This window comes from Tursiops truncatus, chromosome 12 (genome assembly GCF_011762595.2).
Source record: "Tursiops truncatus isolate mTurTru1 chromosome 12, mTurTru1.mat.Y, whole genome shotgun sequence".
Classification (NCBI taxonomy): domain Eukaryota; kingdom Metazoa; phylum Chordata; class Mammalia; order Artiodactyla; family Delphinidae; genus Tursiops; species Tursiops truncatus.
Genome location: NC_047045.1, coordinates 58030095 through 58047765, shown reverse-complemented (window position 1 = coordinate 58047765; position 17671 = coordinate 58030095). Strand labels below are relative to the sequence as shown.

Below are 17671 nucleotides of genomic sequence, written 5' to 3'. Positions count from 1 at the left end.
ATATCCTTCTTTTTTAAAGGCTGAATAGTATTCCATTGTATGTATATCCTGTATTTCCTTTATCCATTCATTTGTAGATGGATGGTGAGGTTGTTTCCATATCTTAGTTATTGTAACTCGTGGTATAATGAACATGGGAATGCTAATATCTCTTTGAGATCCTGATTTCAGATCTTTTGGAAAAAAACCCAGATGTGGGACTGATGGCTCATGTGGTGGTTCTATTTTGAATTTTTTGAGGAGCCTCCTTACTGTCTCACATAGCTTCTGTACCATTTTGTATTCCCACCAATAGTATGCAGGGGTCTCAGTTTCTCCACATTCTCGCCAGCACTTGTTGTCTTTTGTTTAGTTTTTAAAATTTTGTGGAGGAGGGGGTATTTCCTTTTGGGTCATGATGCATGTTTCTCCTGTGAGATATTTTTTAGAAATGTCTCTTTTTGTCCACTTGTTGATCTCCCAGTACCTACAGGGCATGCTTCATGAATGCATGATAAAATAAATGTGATTTAGCCAACTTGTTTTTCAAGGAGAATGAGCATTTCTTAATTACTGCACTGATAAGCTTGCCAATGACCCTTTTTTCTATACATCATTGCTTTCTTACACAGCATTCTTAGACCATAGCTAGCTGGATTGCAAGGTAGGGAAACCCACCATATTCAGTCCATCAGGAGACAGTGCATGGTAAATGACCACATTTCTCACCCTGCCCCTGGTGCTCGTTATGAGTGTGCCGAGACATTTAATCTTTCAGCGTCCCAGGTTCATTCACTGTTAGAGAAAGAGATTACAGAGCACAGACGAGAGTTAATTTCTGGTCTAAATGTCTAGTATTCCGGCTTTCTAATTTAAGAATATAGAGCTTTTTCCAAAGTACAGTTTGAGGCACTGACGTCTTCAGATTATGCTTTCTCAGCAACATCATCTCTGTCTCCTTTGAAAATCTATTGGCAGAAAATGGAAGTTTTCAAGGAACACTTCTGCTAGCCTCTATGACAAGACTAAAGCCAAGGGCGTATTAGTTCTTTTTACATCAGTCTCATTCTAACACGTTGTTTTCCTGGGTTGATACGATGGAGAATCCTGAACTGATGGGGGAGCACCTCTTGTATTACCATGTAGCTTTACCTTGACTTGAATCTCTTTTCATTGCTCGTTAAGCAGAAGGTTTCTAAAAGTTGAGCAGAAATGCTAGTAATACTCGGAACGGTAAAGAACCCTTTAAGAAACCACTCTTTGGATAATGATAGGAAAAATTTTGGTGGAGTTCTCCATATTCTGGAATTGTCAACTGCAGTCTTCTTATTTAATACATTCTCTAAGAGCTCTGGGATTATCTTTTTTGTTAAGATGTTTTGCCAGCTCTTCATCAGGCTGTGAAGGCAAGATAGGTTCAGTTGTATACCAGACAAGATTGGCTCACTTACTGAAACCGTGCTTTCACATAAGTCTGGAAGTACTTGCCATCAGGAGTTGTACTTCATTCATTACGGACCTGGGGTTTAAGCAGGAGAATTGTGCTGGCAAGAAAGGGTGTTCGTCGTCCCTACAGATCCACTGTGCGGTGTTCTTCATGGGACAGCGTCACTTGATGGGACAGATTCCTGAGTTAGACGTTCTTTCCCAGAGAAATGGACATAAATATTAAGAATTACTAACGGCAATGGATTGCTGCTTGGCACTTCTGGCTTGGAGCAAGAATTCAGACACATGTGTTTATATAAATGATTTAAGTTAATACAAATAAATAACCTTTGATATACACTGAAAACAGCTGCGTTTTTGCTCTGGTTGAGGAAAACATTATTCATGAATATGTGAATGAGGATTTATTCATCTTATCATTATCATAAAGCTCTGTATATAGGAGGGTTTATAAATAATGTTGATTTTTATTAGGAAGTTCAGGCAGCATTTTTTGGACCAAATAATCATACTTAATGAAATGAGATATTAAAATATATAGTTTCAAAGTTAAAAAAAAATCCATAAAGTCTAATTTTGTTCCCTTTTTCCACCACAGGCTCGTGTCTCCAGAGCAGCCACCAAAGGCCAAGTTCCTGACCTTGGGGTCCAAGTTCCGCTACAGCGGCCGTACCCAAGCGCAGACCCGCCAGGCCAGCACCCTCATTGATAGGCCGGCACCGCACTTTGAACGCACTTCTAGTAAGCGGGTCTCCAGGAGCCTAGATGGAGGTAAACACACTTATTAGGATTCTGGATTCCATTAATCTTTCTCTAATCCAGTGGGATCAGAAAATGTTGATCTACTTATTAATAAGATCCCCAGAAATACCCTAGAGGGAGAACCATTCTTTTTTCCTGAGTAAATAAAATACTATTACTTACACTCATAAGAAAATAATTTTATAGTGTTTTGAAGTTGTCATTCTGAACGTAAATTTTCTTGGCACTGTAAATACACACAAATATCAGTTGAGTTCTTGTCGATGAGATGTTGGACAGATGTTTTTACTGGTCTGACTTAATCGTGATATATGTTATGTGACTTAATTTCTTGAACTTGTTAAGTAATGGCAAACATGTAATTCCAAGGGGTTTTGGTGTGATAGCATATATAGAACTTTTATTCAAAGGAACGTAAAACATCCATTGCATCATCACATTTTTGAATTGAAAAACCCTTACTAAAGCTTAACAGACATTCTAGCATACCGGAAACCATTCACAGCTTCCAAGGATTAGTTTAAATACAGTGCTTAACAAAAAGGAAATATAGTGTGTTCATCTGTTCTTACATCCAAGGGGAGACATGTATAACTTTTTTCTATTAGAATTCTCATTTAGCTACATATATGTAGTTTTTAAATAAATTACACATGGAAATAAATTGATGTTGCTTCCCTTCATTTTATGTATATATCTTATTACCTGTCTAATTTTGGGTTAATAGCAGATTTCCTATAAAAGAGCTGAGGTTAATTTTATATTAGAATGCTTTAAAATTTTTTTTTCTTTCTACCTAATAGCAAGTAATTGGTATGGATACCTTTCTACCAGAAGTAGTTCTCCAACATTTTTTGGCTGATGAATCTCAAAACATATACACAAAAGTAGTAATGCTAAATTGGAAATTTTCTATTTTACTACTGTTTATCAGCAAAAACCTGGTTTTGATTGTTATTACTGATATCTTTCTGAAATACGAACTTGAACAACTTATGTTTCAAATAATCAGCTGAACTGAACAGATTGGATATGCTAATAGATAAAAATCTTCTCTCAGTAGTGAAGGATTGACACTCCTTGGCCTTGATCTATTTTTCCTGGAATCAACTTAGAAAACAGATCCAGCCAGACACACAGATACTTCCCAAGTTTTGTTGGTGGGCATTTTGGTACATATAGTTATTGAATCTTGCTTCTGGAGAATCTTTCATATAGTTTTATGAGACCACAGAAAAAAATGTGCAACAGAATCATAAATTGTGGTTCAAATAAATGTCCACGTTCCCAAATGCAGTGATTTAAATTTAGTGAATTAGTACTGCATGATAGTTGTCAGAGTATCTTTTAGCTCATCAACAACTGAGTACTTTTTCCAAGTAAATCCAAAAAATGTCCCCAGTTATGTAAATATTTCACAAGTCTTGCCCCTTGTCACAGAGAATTTATACAAGTGCTGAATAAATGTGATCAGTGTCATTTAATGCCTGAGAGAAATCATTCCTCTTTCTGGAACACTGTCCTTTTTAGCCTTTGTTTTAAACTATGAGGTTTTTATAACTCTCATGTTGCGAATTTTAGGGCTTAAAAAGAGCAGTAAACTACTGCTTTTTCTTTGAGGTATATAAACTGTGCTCAAGGAAGCCCACCATCTTGTATGCACAGTTAGCGCAGAGGGTTATAGTGGGTCCGTATCTGAAAACAATGATTTTCACAAGTAAAAGCAACAAACATGGCACAGTAATCCATTATTTTTCCTTTTGTGTTTTGGACACTGTAATTCATCAGATGGGCCAGCCATTCAAAAGGATTATTGTGTTGTTGTGAGAAATAGGAGGCTTTTCATGCCAATACATGACCAGACAGGGAACTATTTGGATAGGGCTTATGTTCTTTTATTCCCCCAGAGCAAAGCTAGGCTGTAACCTGGTACTGAGCTCTATTTTCCCCACCACACCATCCATATACCTTTTGTTGTTGTTGTTGATATGTGTTATGTTTTCTTTCTCCTGTTTTTAAACAGGCTATTTAAATACATAAATATTCTTCACTTTAAGATTTGACAAGTTAAGTCTTTTAGTGATTATGTAGAAAGTAAAAATCAATGTGATATCTAAAGATCAAATGTCAAAATAAAAATTAATCTAGGATAGCTATTTTAGAACAGTGAGATTCCAAGATTGCTATTCAAGCCAGAAAGGAGGCAAATCAGTCATTGAGAGCATTAACACCCCAGATGCATGTGAGAGCAGGGGAACTGATGATTTCCTGGAAGTGGAAAGTATAATCGGGCATTACAGATTGGGTCATCAGGGAAGGAAGGCATATCTGAGGAAGAACCATTTCAGTTGAGACTTGAAGGATGAGAAGGAAGCAGCCGTGAGTAGAACAGGAGATAAAGCATTCCGTGGCAGGAGTAGCAGGTCTGAAGATCAAAAGTTTAGGGACAGCTTGATACATTCTAGGAGCAGAAAGAAGGCAAGTGCAGTCAGAACTGACTAGTGATAGGGAGAGGTAGGCTGGGAGCAGGTCACACAGGGCCTTGCAGGTCACATTCTCTTGGTGCCGAACGTGGTTTTTATTCTAGGAAACCATTGAAGGGTGTGTGTTGTACATACATACACATGTGTACACACTTATAGAGGCACATATGTGTGCAGTGCTATCTATCTTTAAAAAAAACAAAAATCACTTGATGCCATGTCCAGAACAATTAGAGAGGATGAGAGAGGAAGCTCAGGCCGACTTGTCAGGAATACTCCTGGTGTGAGAGTCCTGGTGGTTTTGTCTCAAATGGTAGTAGACCAATTAGTCATTGGCACCATAGGTTCTGTGCCTTGGGCTTATAAACTTCTCAGGGTTCTACACGGTTTAAGACCTGACAAAAATTATTAGCTGCAAACTGAAATCATTAAGTGTTTAACAAAAGTATTATTGTTAAAAATAAAAATATTGGTCAATATTTTGCCAACTTCATTAGGCAACTTTAAATTGGATATTCATTAAAATTTTGATATCATTACATTTGAAGCCATTTCTAGGTCAGAGTTTCTCATTTTGCAGTAAATCTCTGAGTATGCATTGATGGGCGCTTAGAAACCATAATCATAGGTTAAAGAGTTACTCATATACTTTCCAAGGAAAAATTGTTAAAATCTTTTTAAAAGTTAAAAAGATTTTTTTTAGAAAAATAATTATATTTAGAAAATAAAATATATTTAATGTATGAAATAATTATAATAATAATATATAATAATATAAATATAAAATATATTTATAATATAATATAATTATATTTGTTATATATATAATTATATAATATAAAATAATCTAGAAAATAATTATATTTAATGTATGATGTATAATTATATAATATATATAATATATTTATAAATATAAAAATATATTATATATACAATATATAATAAATATATAAATATATAAATATATTTTTATATATAATATAAATTTTATTTAAATAAATAAATATATTTATATTAATATATAAATATATTTATATATAATATATAAATATATAATATAATTATAACATATGTATGTTATTATAATATATGTATAATATATGTATGTATAATTATATGTAATATAATATATAATGTATGATGTATAATATAATATATAATATATAAATATATAATATAATTATATAATATAATATAAAATATAATAATAAATAATCTAGAAAATAATTATATTTAATGTATGATGTGACTTCATTTTAATGTTTGATATGATTTGTTGTGGGCTTTCCAAAGTATGAGTGTTAAGAGCCGTGAAAGCCTTGAAAGGGACCCGGGTGGTAAAATAGAGATGGAAGCAAGCGGCCACATTTAGAAATACATCCAAGGGCTCTATTGGACTTGCTGGTTGTTGAGGGGTAAAGGAAGAGACTTCAGGGTATCTGACTTGAGTAACTGGGTGCAAGCATGAGAGTGTATTTGGCAAAAAGTCAAGACTGAGAAGAAGGAAGTTTTGGACAGGGCAGGTGAGGGGTGTGGATTAAGAGGCTTCTAGTAACACATGGATTAGAGGTCTAGGTGTTGCCCAAGTTCAGTATGGTGGGTCACACACAGTCTCTGCCCTCCAAGAGCTTGCAACCTAAAGTTAAACAGTGGGCTTCCCTAGGGGCCTGGGGCCAGAGCAAGCCACACTGTGTCAGGAAAGCGCGTTTTATGCTGGTGAAATGACCTCAATGGTTTCTTCTTTGGGGAAGAAACTACAGATGGACAGAGGCTTTTGCCGGTTGCTACTCACTTTGCCTTGTTGAGATTTGAAGCCGTCTTGGATTGATCTGCCCTGTGACAGAAATGTCAACACGATGTATGTTCCTGCACATCTGTAGGATAGACGAAGGGAACACATAAGGCCAGATTTGCTAAGGCAGAGGGTTTCTATGTATTAGACTTACTGTAGGTCAAGTTGAGGCATTCAGGAGGGAGGTTAGAAAAAATGAAAAATATTAACATAAACGTAGAAGTTGATTCTCTAAAATCTACTTTTACTGTCTTGTTGCAATTTCGACTGGTGTTCTAATTAAAGGTTCCTTTATGGAGGAATTCTTAAAACTTATTGAAGCAAATCATTTTAATAACTAGGTAATTATTTGTTGCAATAGGTAGATTCAGAAATAAGTTCAGGCAAGATTAAAGAGACTCCAGAGAATTAAAATACTGCTCACCTTGTAATTCTGACATAGTACCCCGACTCTGGTGTTTCATCTGGTCTTAGAGCTCCTTCTACTGGCCAATTCTATGATCAGTGTCTTATCCTTCAAAAATCTGTGACTTGAGAGCTCGGTCTAATTTATTGGGTTGCAATTCAGAATACTTATAGAATTTATTAAAAGTTTAAACATGAGTTTATTTGATACATTATTTTCATGATCAAACAGTGTTCCCATTTCTGTTAATTGTCTATAAGGTGCCTGTTTATCTGGGAAGGCAGGGCGTTCATCAGATTTTATCGCTTAAGTGTCCTAAAGCAATCTGTATGGTCATTCTCAACTAGCTCTGATTGGTGGTGTGGACCGAAGTCTTACGAAGGATTTTCCTGGCCCTGCTGGGGAGGTTTCAGCACGTGGCCCTGGAGCTGTGAGCCCTGCTGTGGTACAAGATGGTGATGGCAGCAGGGACATTAGAAGCCCAGCTAAAACCCCACACGTGCAACTCACTGAAGGAAAGGTATGGTTAATTAGTTGAATACGTGGCTTTAAATGTGTATTTAGACAAGAGGCTGTCTATTGCATTTGTTGTTTCAGAACTCACTTATCTTAAAATCAGCCATTGTATGTTCTGTGTTGATAAAATTTGCCACTTTTCAAGTATGTGTATGCTCTTGCCGGTTTGGACTGAGTCTCTAACCTTCTTCTGGTTGGTGTTCAAAGCAAAATATTTCAGCGTAAATTACCTTAATACAAGCAAGTAATTTATTGATCTCTTGTCCATCCTTATAATCATCCTATTTAATTAAGCCCCCAATTATAAAAGCTGTGATGATTTGAAATTCATATTTGGTTTGTTTCAAGTAAATTTTAATGTGTAGCCTATGTCTTGATTATTTTATTGTAGTATTGACTTGAATTTTTTAAAAGAAGAAAGGTGGTCTTTATGAAAAATACGATTTTTCATTAATAATCTACCACTGATGAAGAAGAAAGTTTTAAGTAATTGTTTTTTGAATACTGAGTGAGAAGATGGTGTGTTGCTTTCAGTCTTCTTTGGTGTGTATACCATAGTGAACAGAGAAGTAACCTATATTGTGTTTTCAAACTTGCCGGGGTTATTTTATATTACCTTGGGCAAGTATAGTCACTTAGAAGTTGATTTGAAGTGGCTTTGAGTTCTTCAGATCTCTTTTCCATGTCTGCACAAAGCAACTTTTGAATGGGTAACATTGGAAGTAAACATGAAAAAGAAATGAAATCATCCTGTGGATTTATAATGTTTTCAAAATTTTAACTTTGAAAAATTTAAAGATATGCAACATGAATTTATAAAGAACTGGCTAGATGAGGTAACTGCCAGTGTCTCAGGATTTCCTGCACTGACAGCCCCCAAACCCAGCAGAGAGGAGGGCTCAGGCACCCTGGGGGCCCTGTCTTATGCTACAAGGACAGATGCTTCTGGTAGCACGTGCCATTAGATCCTCTTCATTCCTTTGTTAAAAAATTTGTGAATATTATATTCCACAAAGGATTTGATTAAAAATTAGTTTAGAATAACAGGAATCACAGCAAACAAGGTATCTATCAGTAACTGAAAAGTTGTCAGGATAGGTTATGATTATGCTACCAAGACACCCAGGAGTGGCTACTTACATCAGAAATAGGAGAGCTGAGAATCTCAGAAAGTCTGTGTTCCATTCTGCCTAGGTAATGTGATACGAAAGAAAAGTTCTTTTAAATTCCAAGGGAAATTCTGCCTGCTTTTGGTAAACGACTGGCCTTTTCACTAATGCGTTCAGGGTTTGTCAGCGACCGGGTTCAAAAGTAATAATGCTATTTGAGTTGCATAGGATCCGTTTGCAACCAGTTGAAAATGAATAATTAAATCAGCCTATTACCTATAAGTTGTATGTGATAAAAGTAGTCCAGTTTTCCTGTTTTATAAATGGATCATTTAATTCAGTTTCTAATGACACTGTGTTAATACAGTCCTTCTGAGTAAACATTTTCACTAACAACGCACTTCTTCTCTCCTCTTTCTCTCTCTTGCTTTCGGTTCTCCTTTGAATGTATCCGCTGTGTAATTTCACATTCAACCATGGGTTTGCTTTGAGAATAGCTTATTTCCACGTGCCCACCTTTACCACTCATCCGCTGTGCTTCATCTCTTTCCCCACACGTATTGCCAGCCCCTGAAATGGACTTGCTTTCAGACATTTGGGAGGGAGACCCCTTTGGGGAGGCCGATCAGATCACACTAGACAGCTTAGAGCTCCCTTCCCCGGGCGAAACATCAGAGCGGGGGGCTTGTGATTCTGGCTTGGGTCCTCTTGAAGCCCCTCCTGAGACTGACTGTCCTCCCGCCCACGAGAAGCCTCTAAAAGAGGCTGAGCACAAGGGTTCAGAGTTCGGGCGCTTCTTCAGTTTCTGCAGACGCTTTCCACGTCGCTTCCCCTCACTGCTCGATGATGGTGGGTACCTTGCCTTCCCCAGCCTCCCCAAGGCCTGGGTCTCCTTCCTCCCCACCGACATCCAGCACCGTGTTCCCATCACCTCCCCTTTGTTCCTTCCCTCCCTCATCCTCATTTTTGGACTCCTTCTCTCTGCGTCTCAGTCAGTGCCTTTTTCTCTCACCTTTTCCCTTCCTCTGGCTCTATCCCTCTACTATCTGGAGGCAAAAGCTGCTTCCTTGACTGTTTCTTATGACTGTGACTTGAATGACAAAACGGAGGAAGAGGAAGCAGTTGCTGGCTCTCCTACATGAGCTTTAAATCTGTGCGGTCAACCACACTCCACTTCATCTTATACCCTTCGTAATGTAGAGTGTAAACATGTGCATAAATTCCATCACTGGTTAACCTCAAATTAGTATGATCTCTACACTTTCACACACATCCTTTTAGTACATGAGAAATAAGTGTAATTAAACACTTCCCCTCCACTGATATTAATTGACTAGGTCCACACATTCTAAGTTAAGAGCAAAGTTGTAGGATTATTTTATAAATACCTGAACCATACTAGGCCATAAAAACAAGGAGAGGGGGACCTAAGTTGCCCTTAATAATCTGTTTTGGGTCTGTCCATTTTGCAGATAAATGTTAATGCTGTTCCTTTAGGATGGAAACTTTATTTTGATATAGAACTTAGGATGCACTGGACATAACTGTAATCGATATGTATTAGTAGAATTCCTTAGTGTTATTATTTCTCTGTTAGAAAGCCAAGCTTGTTCTTGCATTTTTGAGGATGCATCTGTGACCTTTACTCCTGACATGCATAGGTCTAATCTCAGAAACTCCTTGTCTCCCTATTATTGTAGCATTTGGAGCCCAGATGAAGTTCAGATAGTTTGTTTTCTTTTTTTAACTCAAAATCATATATTATATAAGAGTCACCGTCATGTATTCTGTAAGGAAGATACTATTCTGTTATCTTTTCTTTAACAAATATGTATGAAAAATGAACCATAGTATTTTAAAAATTTGGACTCTGTAGCACTAAGGTTGGACTGGACCTCTTAGTGTTCTTTTATTTAAAGTTAGGTGTCTGGTTTGATCCGAGGATTTTTGCCCCAATATAGGGCTACCTCTGCAGTACTAAGCAGTGCTTACATGTGTAGTACTTTTTGATTTGTTTTGCTAAATGTGGTCTGGGGACTTAGTGTCCCATATCCTGTGGTTACTATTAATACGTAAAATAAGTCACAAAATTTAGAGCAAATCTAAAGGAAAATGTGAAGATAATTAGGCGTAGTGGGAGAATCCATGATTCCTGAAGGTTACCTGAAGAATGCCAGATCGACATTTTCGAGAATTAAGTGCTGACCAAGGAATTGGAAGATGATTCTTAGCAAATTGTTGAGTGGGTGTGTCTTAATTTTTCCCTGCTGATCAAAAGATACTCTGAGTTCCTGCTTACCTCTCAAAAATGCTTGAATAGTTTATGAAAAATAAAAGCACTTTTGAACTCTCAGATTTGACACTGTCTATTACAGTAAAGGAGAAAAAGAATATGTATAATCCTGCTATAAATGAACATGTAAAGGTTAAACTCTTTTCCTTTGGTATCCGAACCAATATTTTTCTTTTATGCTATTCCTTCCATGAGTCAGTAGTCATCAGTATTTATGTTAGTTTGAAATGTACAGGTTAATTCTTTGGGTCATTAGATAACTGTCCAACTATGAAAACGTATTCTTGCTTAAAGAATTTTATGAAAGAAAAGTGGCTATAAAATATAAGAGTGTTTTTAACTACCCACCATTTTATATGAAAGTAGCAAAATAAACCAGTTTCCTCCCAAGGAAAGAAATCTGTGTTAAAAAACTAAATAATAGGGTGAACATTGTCCCTGATAGAAAGTGAAAGCCAAAATTTACATCATGACACTTTGCCCTCACCACTAGTTGAGTTAGATGTTTCAAGTTAGAACAGATTGAATTATGCCATCTTTACACTCTCATGTTTTCATTCCTGAGTCAAAACATATTAAAAAGCAGCGCATAATCTAGGGACTGAGAAAGAGTGAAGCTTCCATTCTCCATTCCACCTTTGCAAAAGACCATTTCCATCATTTGTGCAACACTGTAGGTGAAGAAAGACCAAAGTGGCTTAATAGTCTGCATCTTCTGAGGGCCAGACAGTAAAGGTTGGTAATGCTGGTTCACCATTTAAGTTCAATACAGCTTCTTTGCACTGATGGTAGCATTTCCACTAATACTCCCCTTCTCTCCGGCTGCTTGCTGGGTGACTTCCAGGCGAAGACGGAAGAGGAGGAAACACAACTGGAGGAGGTGGATATTTTCCCCCCAAAGTTACATACCTGGTAGCTGCTGCCTGCCATTATCATTTGTGCGGGGGGTGGAGCACTTTTAGGGTTTATTTGTGAGTTTTGCTCGCTGTGGCTTTAGGTTCTTAAGATTTTTATTCCTCTTTTATTTTAATGTCTTAGACTATCCAACTCTGAGTCATTTCTGGTGCTTGCTGATTGATACACTTATGTTTATTTGCCTTTTCCCCCCCTGTGTGTGATTTAATTTCACAGAAAAATTCCTTGAGAGTAGAAGGGGATAATATTTATGTCAGACATAGCAATTTAATGTTGGAGGTTTGTATAATTTAAGAAAACAACTCTGTCCTAATGGCTGCCAGGCTGCTGTGAACGGGGGGTCACGCACAGGCTGGCCTGCACCTTTCAAGCACAGTGCACGAAATGCATGGGGGAAGTTCACCTTGGGAGTGCATGTTACCAGTCCAGCTTTGTTCTTCTAAAGTGGCTTAGGTAGGAATATATCTACTATAAGTTCTCAAAGTGACAACTGGGAAAAAAAAAAAATTCTGTGTAATCAAATGAATAAACTTTTTATTCATTAATCTTGAAGTTCTGCAAGTAAACCTATTTTCTCCTAATGGGTTATCTCCAGGGTTTAGAGTCTGAAGTAACATGATCCCATCCTTAATGCACGTTCACCAGAACAAATATTCGTCGATCTGGCATTAAGTCATTTGGCCCTGTGTCCACAATTTTTTTTTTTTTTGGTGGTGCGAGAGAGTGCCAAAATCCATGCAATTAGGAATATGGTCCACTTAAAATCTTCCATTTGGGAGTATGCTAATTAATGGGTTTGTTTTGATTAAAAAGAAAGAATAAATGAAAGAAAGTAAGAAAGAAACGAGGAGGAAAAAAACCCTAGCCACCCAATTAGGAATGTAAAATGTATTGTATTCCCCGTGTCACACGAGAACGGTTTTTTGTTTCTTTTTCCCCCTTCTTTTTGGGTAGTACATGGCAGTGTGTATTCAGTGGAGAACTGCAATCCTCAGTAATTTGACTAATCTGTTCGGTTGCTTTCAGCAGCTTTGATAACTGTTGGAAATGTATTTTTGCATAACTTACTAAAATGCTCTGAAGTGTAATACGTAACATTGCTTTGAACAAGTGCAAGAAATGTGCCGATCTCAAGCCACAGTCATGTTTCCATGCCATGCAAAGATTTTTAGATTTTCATGAGATTTTGCAAATGGCGATAGCAGCTCATAGATGAGCTACTATGCTTGTGCATGCATATGGAATATCTCATTTAATCAGATGCATGACCTGTTTCTCTGGGAGTAGTGGGATTGAAAGCTATAATCCACAGGTGGCCCCATGATTTTTGAAATATAAGAAAACATTTAAAATTCAGTTAAAACTGTTTTCTGAATACTGCCTTTTATTTCCACAAATATCATTTCTCAGGGCCAATCTAAAAAATCCCACAAGTGACATTTGTCAGGGCCTATTTCAGTGAAAATTGACCTGGTAGTTTTCCTCGCATCTTTTTGTAAGGACTGTTTGGTATGTGGGTGGCTTTTGTGCTTGGCAAGTACGTGAAACCAATATGACGTTCATTTATTTTAGAGAAAGGCCAAACAGAAGCAGCCTCTGGAAGCTGTTCCGTTTATTCCATAAGGATTAAAAACCATTGCTGAATTTCCTGAAAAAAGCCAACCGTTGGTCCCCCTACCCCCCTTTTTTGGGATGATTCTGAACTGGATTCCTGTCAGGTCAAATGGGCTCTGAGTCCACCTTTCTCTATTTTCACTTGCTTCATTATATTACAGAGTGCAACTCTAGTAGTAACCCTAATCAGAAAGGTAAATTTGCAGGAACAAAGTCATGGGCTGCATTTCAAATCCAACTATTAGAAAGAAGGGTTATTGGCCATGTTGCGTATTAGTTCCATAGCCTCCTTCTACTGATTTCTTAAACAATTCTAAACAGAGAAGAAGTCAGAACCCTTTAAGACAGGAATCATAAAAAAAAAATGCACATTGGTTTTATTTTCAAATTTGGACAAACTCATATTCCTAGGTGATGATATGGCTTTTGAGACTTGGCATTTTTCTTGCTTTACTATGTTTTTTTAATCATAAGTTTACTTTGTCTTATTTTTTGGTTTCATTTTTTATTTTTATCCTTTTGGGTTTTTTTTTGTTTTTTGTGTTTTTTTCCTTTTGGATTTTTTCCCCTTTATTACGTTACATATTGCTAGGACCTGGATAAGGCCCAGGAAGAAATACTGAAACACCAGGCTAGCATTAGTGAACTCAAGCGCAATTTTATGGAATCCACACCCGAACCACGCCCTAATGAATGGGAAAAACGACGTATCACACCTCTGTCCCTACAGACACAAGGGGTATGTCACTAGCTATTTGTTGGCTATATGTCTCAATCCAGCTGTTCAGTAAAACTTAGGTTGCTAATCTATTATGTTGATTCTCAAGACGTTACAAAATGTTCCCTTTTTAAAAAAAAATGTAACTGCTAATAATTTTTAAAATACTAAATATTTATTAATAATGTGTAATACTTATTGACGTAGTTCTTGGGTAAGTTGTATGGGTTTCGAAATACCTTTAGAATAGTTTCACTATTTTACTCAAGTAAATTGGTAGTGATGAATTATTACGTAGGGCGACCTAGAAACTGATGTATATTGTATTTAGTAAGTTAATTATTGACTTCTGAAATAAGAGAGTTTGTTTAATAATTAAAGAATTAGTGATTAAAGGGATGTAGGAATGTAGACCATATTTAGAATGGTTTAAGGTAATTACTGTGAAGATAAAGAGCTAAATTTAGCTTTAAAGACTGATGAGCCCTGTTGAAAACTTGTAAAATGTTAATTATACAACTTAATACTGAAACTTCTTAGTAATGAAATGTAGATTAGTACTTTAAGAACATTTTCATCCATAACACCTCTCCAAACTCATTCTTTTTCTTTCCATGGTTTATTTCTCTCCGCCACCACTATAAGCATTGCCTTTAGAATATGTTCTCCAAATATTTCTTCATTCTCATCTATATCTGTTCTTTTTGATGCTCCAACATCTCTCCTGTTGTCAACCAAGAACTTCATGGGCTCGTTTATTTTACCTGAGGGAGATAGTGATCATACTCTATTTAATACGCAGTTTTAAAAAGTGTGTTCAGGTGTTACCCTACAATTTCCTCTTTCCTCTTTTCCTTTCACCCCTCTCTTCTTAAATTCATTATCTAGTCTGACTTGAATGTTACCAAATTGTAGGCGTTTGATTTATATATTCTTAGGCTATTTTTATTCACCTTTTCTTAAAAAGCAAAGCTGTTGGTTACTTTAAATTTCTAAGTTTGTGACAGTGAAAGGAAAACAGCTCTTTAAAGCAGATGAGCAAAAGTGATTGCTAAAAACTGAAAAAGCTTTTGACAATATTAAGATTTAAAACACCATAGCAGGGTCTTCTGAAGTTGTATACAACTTTAATTCTTATTTTCAGCTTTTCTGAAGATATTAATGTCCATATTTCAGAATCAACTCTAGAGCGTTGTGTTTTCTGGGGAAACAGTGTCTGATGACGTGCTGGGATTGTGTCCTCTCTTTATGTGCCGCTTCATCTGGTTTGTTCCGCTGACCCACACAGTCGTTTTATGTCTGTGTTGCTATAGATGTAATTGTACTTGTCTTATTTGTTGATCATGTCTACTGTTTAAAACAATAGAGCAAAGGAGACCATCTTTTCAAGGATATTTTATCCATGACGGAGAAGCATCAGATGGCGGCCGCATGGACAGTTGAAGAGAAAGCCCAGGAGGCAGACAAGGTGTTCACCTTGCATCCTTGGATCTACTCTTGCTTTTTCCCCTCTTCCTTTATTTCTGTCCACAGCCATAAGATACTCCTTTTTCCTTGTGTATCAACCTAAATTTTTTAAAATAAACTTTTGAGTGCTTAAAAAGTAAAATAGAAACATAGGATCATTAGATGAGAAGCACCATATTGCAAAAGTACTTTCTTTGAAAATCCACAATTTGAAATGCAGACATCTCAACCGATGTAGGTGATAAATGGCCCCTTATTTTGATGGATGTGGCTGGCAGTTGGGAAACCATGATTTCACACGAAAATGCACTGTTTGTACAACGCACACCGTGGTGGTGTTAGAGTAAAGAATTACGTGTGATTTAGGTTACCGTTCTAATTGCATTTGGAAACCTTTTGAATTTTTATTTTTTAAGATTTTCAACGGGCTAAAAGATTTTGGTGTATGCAGGCAGCCCCTCGGATCTCTCTGTGCTCCTGCGTATATGAAATATCTGGCATCACTAGGGAAGTTAGCTTTCCGTTGCTTTTACATTGTTATTCTATTTCTAGTGATTTTGCTTAGCCAGCTGGTCAGCTTATTGTTTGTTGGGACTAGAATGCTTAGAGTCTAGTGGAGGAGATAGCAGACGTGCAAATTAGTAACTAGAAAATTTGGAGCGCTAAGTAGTATTAAGGAGATGAAATACTTGTCGAGTTAGAAGGTGATTGGGAAGGCTTGGGAAGAGATAGCATTTGAGTTGAGGCCTTAGTGATGAGAAGGAGGTGGACGTGTGAAGTTTTTTCCATGTGTAAGGAAGAGCAGATGCAGCCCCAAGACAGGAATTGATTTAAAGGACTGAAAGACCAAATGACAAGGTCTGAGAAAAGTCAAAGAGGTCAGACTCCAGATCTTGGCAGGATCTTCAAGAACGTATTAACAATTTGGAGTTAATTATAGGAGTGATGGGAAACTATTGGAGAGCTTTAAGCTGAGTAGTGCTATAATCCCACGTGTATGACAGAGACCCCTCTGGTGCTGGTTGAGGAATGGATTATAGGGGATGGGAACGAGAGCACAGATTGGAATAAGGAGGAAGTGTTTCCCTTCCACCAAGTCTGATTTTGTTAGTTGGTAGAGAGTATTACTCATCAGAACATACAGTGGGATGGTGGGGGAGGCAGATTAAGTGGAAGATGAAGCCTTGTACTAAGAGAATCTGAGATCTGGTTGAGATGAAATATTTCTGGAACACTGCAAATGAGAAACATAACGTCATAAAGCTAAACCAAGTGACATCTTTATATACTTTAAAGGTTAGCTTGAAATCCAAAGCCAATCAGACTTTGCGTGTAAAATGATGACTTTAATATCATATGCTTTGAAATATTACATAGTTTTGAAAATCTGTCCTCCTAGAAGCGAGTCAGATGACATCATTTGATCAATTTAAAGTGATGTCCTTGCAGTAGGGAACTTTGGGATTTTGGTGACAGTGCTTAAAATGATCATTTTTTCTGGATGTCATCGTTTAGGGGAGTGTACAATATAAACCATGTACAATGAAAACCATCCATTCGTTATTGTAGAAGTTAACGTTAAAATGATGTTATGTGAAATTTAAATCTGGAATTTATCCAGTGTTAAGCTCCTAAACAGTTTATCTACGCTTGAAGTTACTGCTTTTTTCTTATTCTTTTCCTCTCCAGCACATGCAGGAAAATACGTACGTACGTACTTAACACACATATGGACTGTTGTAACTGCAGTCATCCATTCACCCAACAAACATTTTTTGACCACTTACACTGTATCCGCCCTGCGCCAAATAACACATCATTGCTATTAGTTGAAAGTTAAGTCTGCTGGAGTGTTTTGACTTTTAACAGAATATCTTTTAAATTTCTGTCTTTGTTACATCTTCATTTTGCTACTTGATTTTTCAGGGTGTCCTGATTATCTTTAAATTGCAGTCCTTAAAAAATGTAAAATAAAAAATTATGCATAAGAGTATAATTTGACCAAGTTTTCCAAATGTCTGTAATATGTGTTTTATAGATTAAAAAAAACAGTAATAGTTTCTTGTCTAGAAATCAATACATGAAACTTTCAAAATGGTTTCAGTACATTATGAATAATTTTGAGAGTAGAGCAGAAAATTGGAAACCAAATCATTTAGTCTTTAATA

The 17671-nt window shown here is 36.6% G+C and overlaps 1 protein-coding gene across 31 annotated transcripts in view; it reads left to right on the top strand.

The window, feature by feature from the left end:
- The window catches only part of EPB41L2 (erythrocyte membrane protein band 4.1 like 2), a 271017-nt gene that overhangs the window by 164348 nt on the left and 88998 nt on the right, over nucleotides 1-17671 (top strand). For 20 of the 31 annotated variants that reach the window (XM_033867725.2, XM_033867723.2, XM_019951909.3 and 17 more), the window contains 6 exons: nucleotides 2027-2199; nucleotides 7219-7391; nucleotides 11634-11669; nucleotides 11921-11983; nucleotides 13911-14057; nucleotides 15403-15504. In XM_033867725.2, the coding sequence (XP_033723616.1) occupies nucleotides 2027-2199; nucleotides 7219-7391; nucleotides 11634-11669; nucleotides 11921-11983; nucleotides 13911-14057; nucleotides 15403-15504 (694 nt within the window). The remainder of the gene's footprint in view (nucleotides 1-2026; nucleotides 2200-7218; nucleotides 7392-11633; nucleotides 11670-11920; nucleotides 11984-13910; nucleotides 14058-15402; nucleotides 15505-17671) is intronic. The other 11 variants (XM_033867737.2, XM_033867736.2, XM_033867735.2 and 8 more) reach the window with 6 other exon arrangements.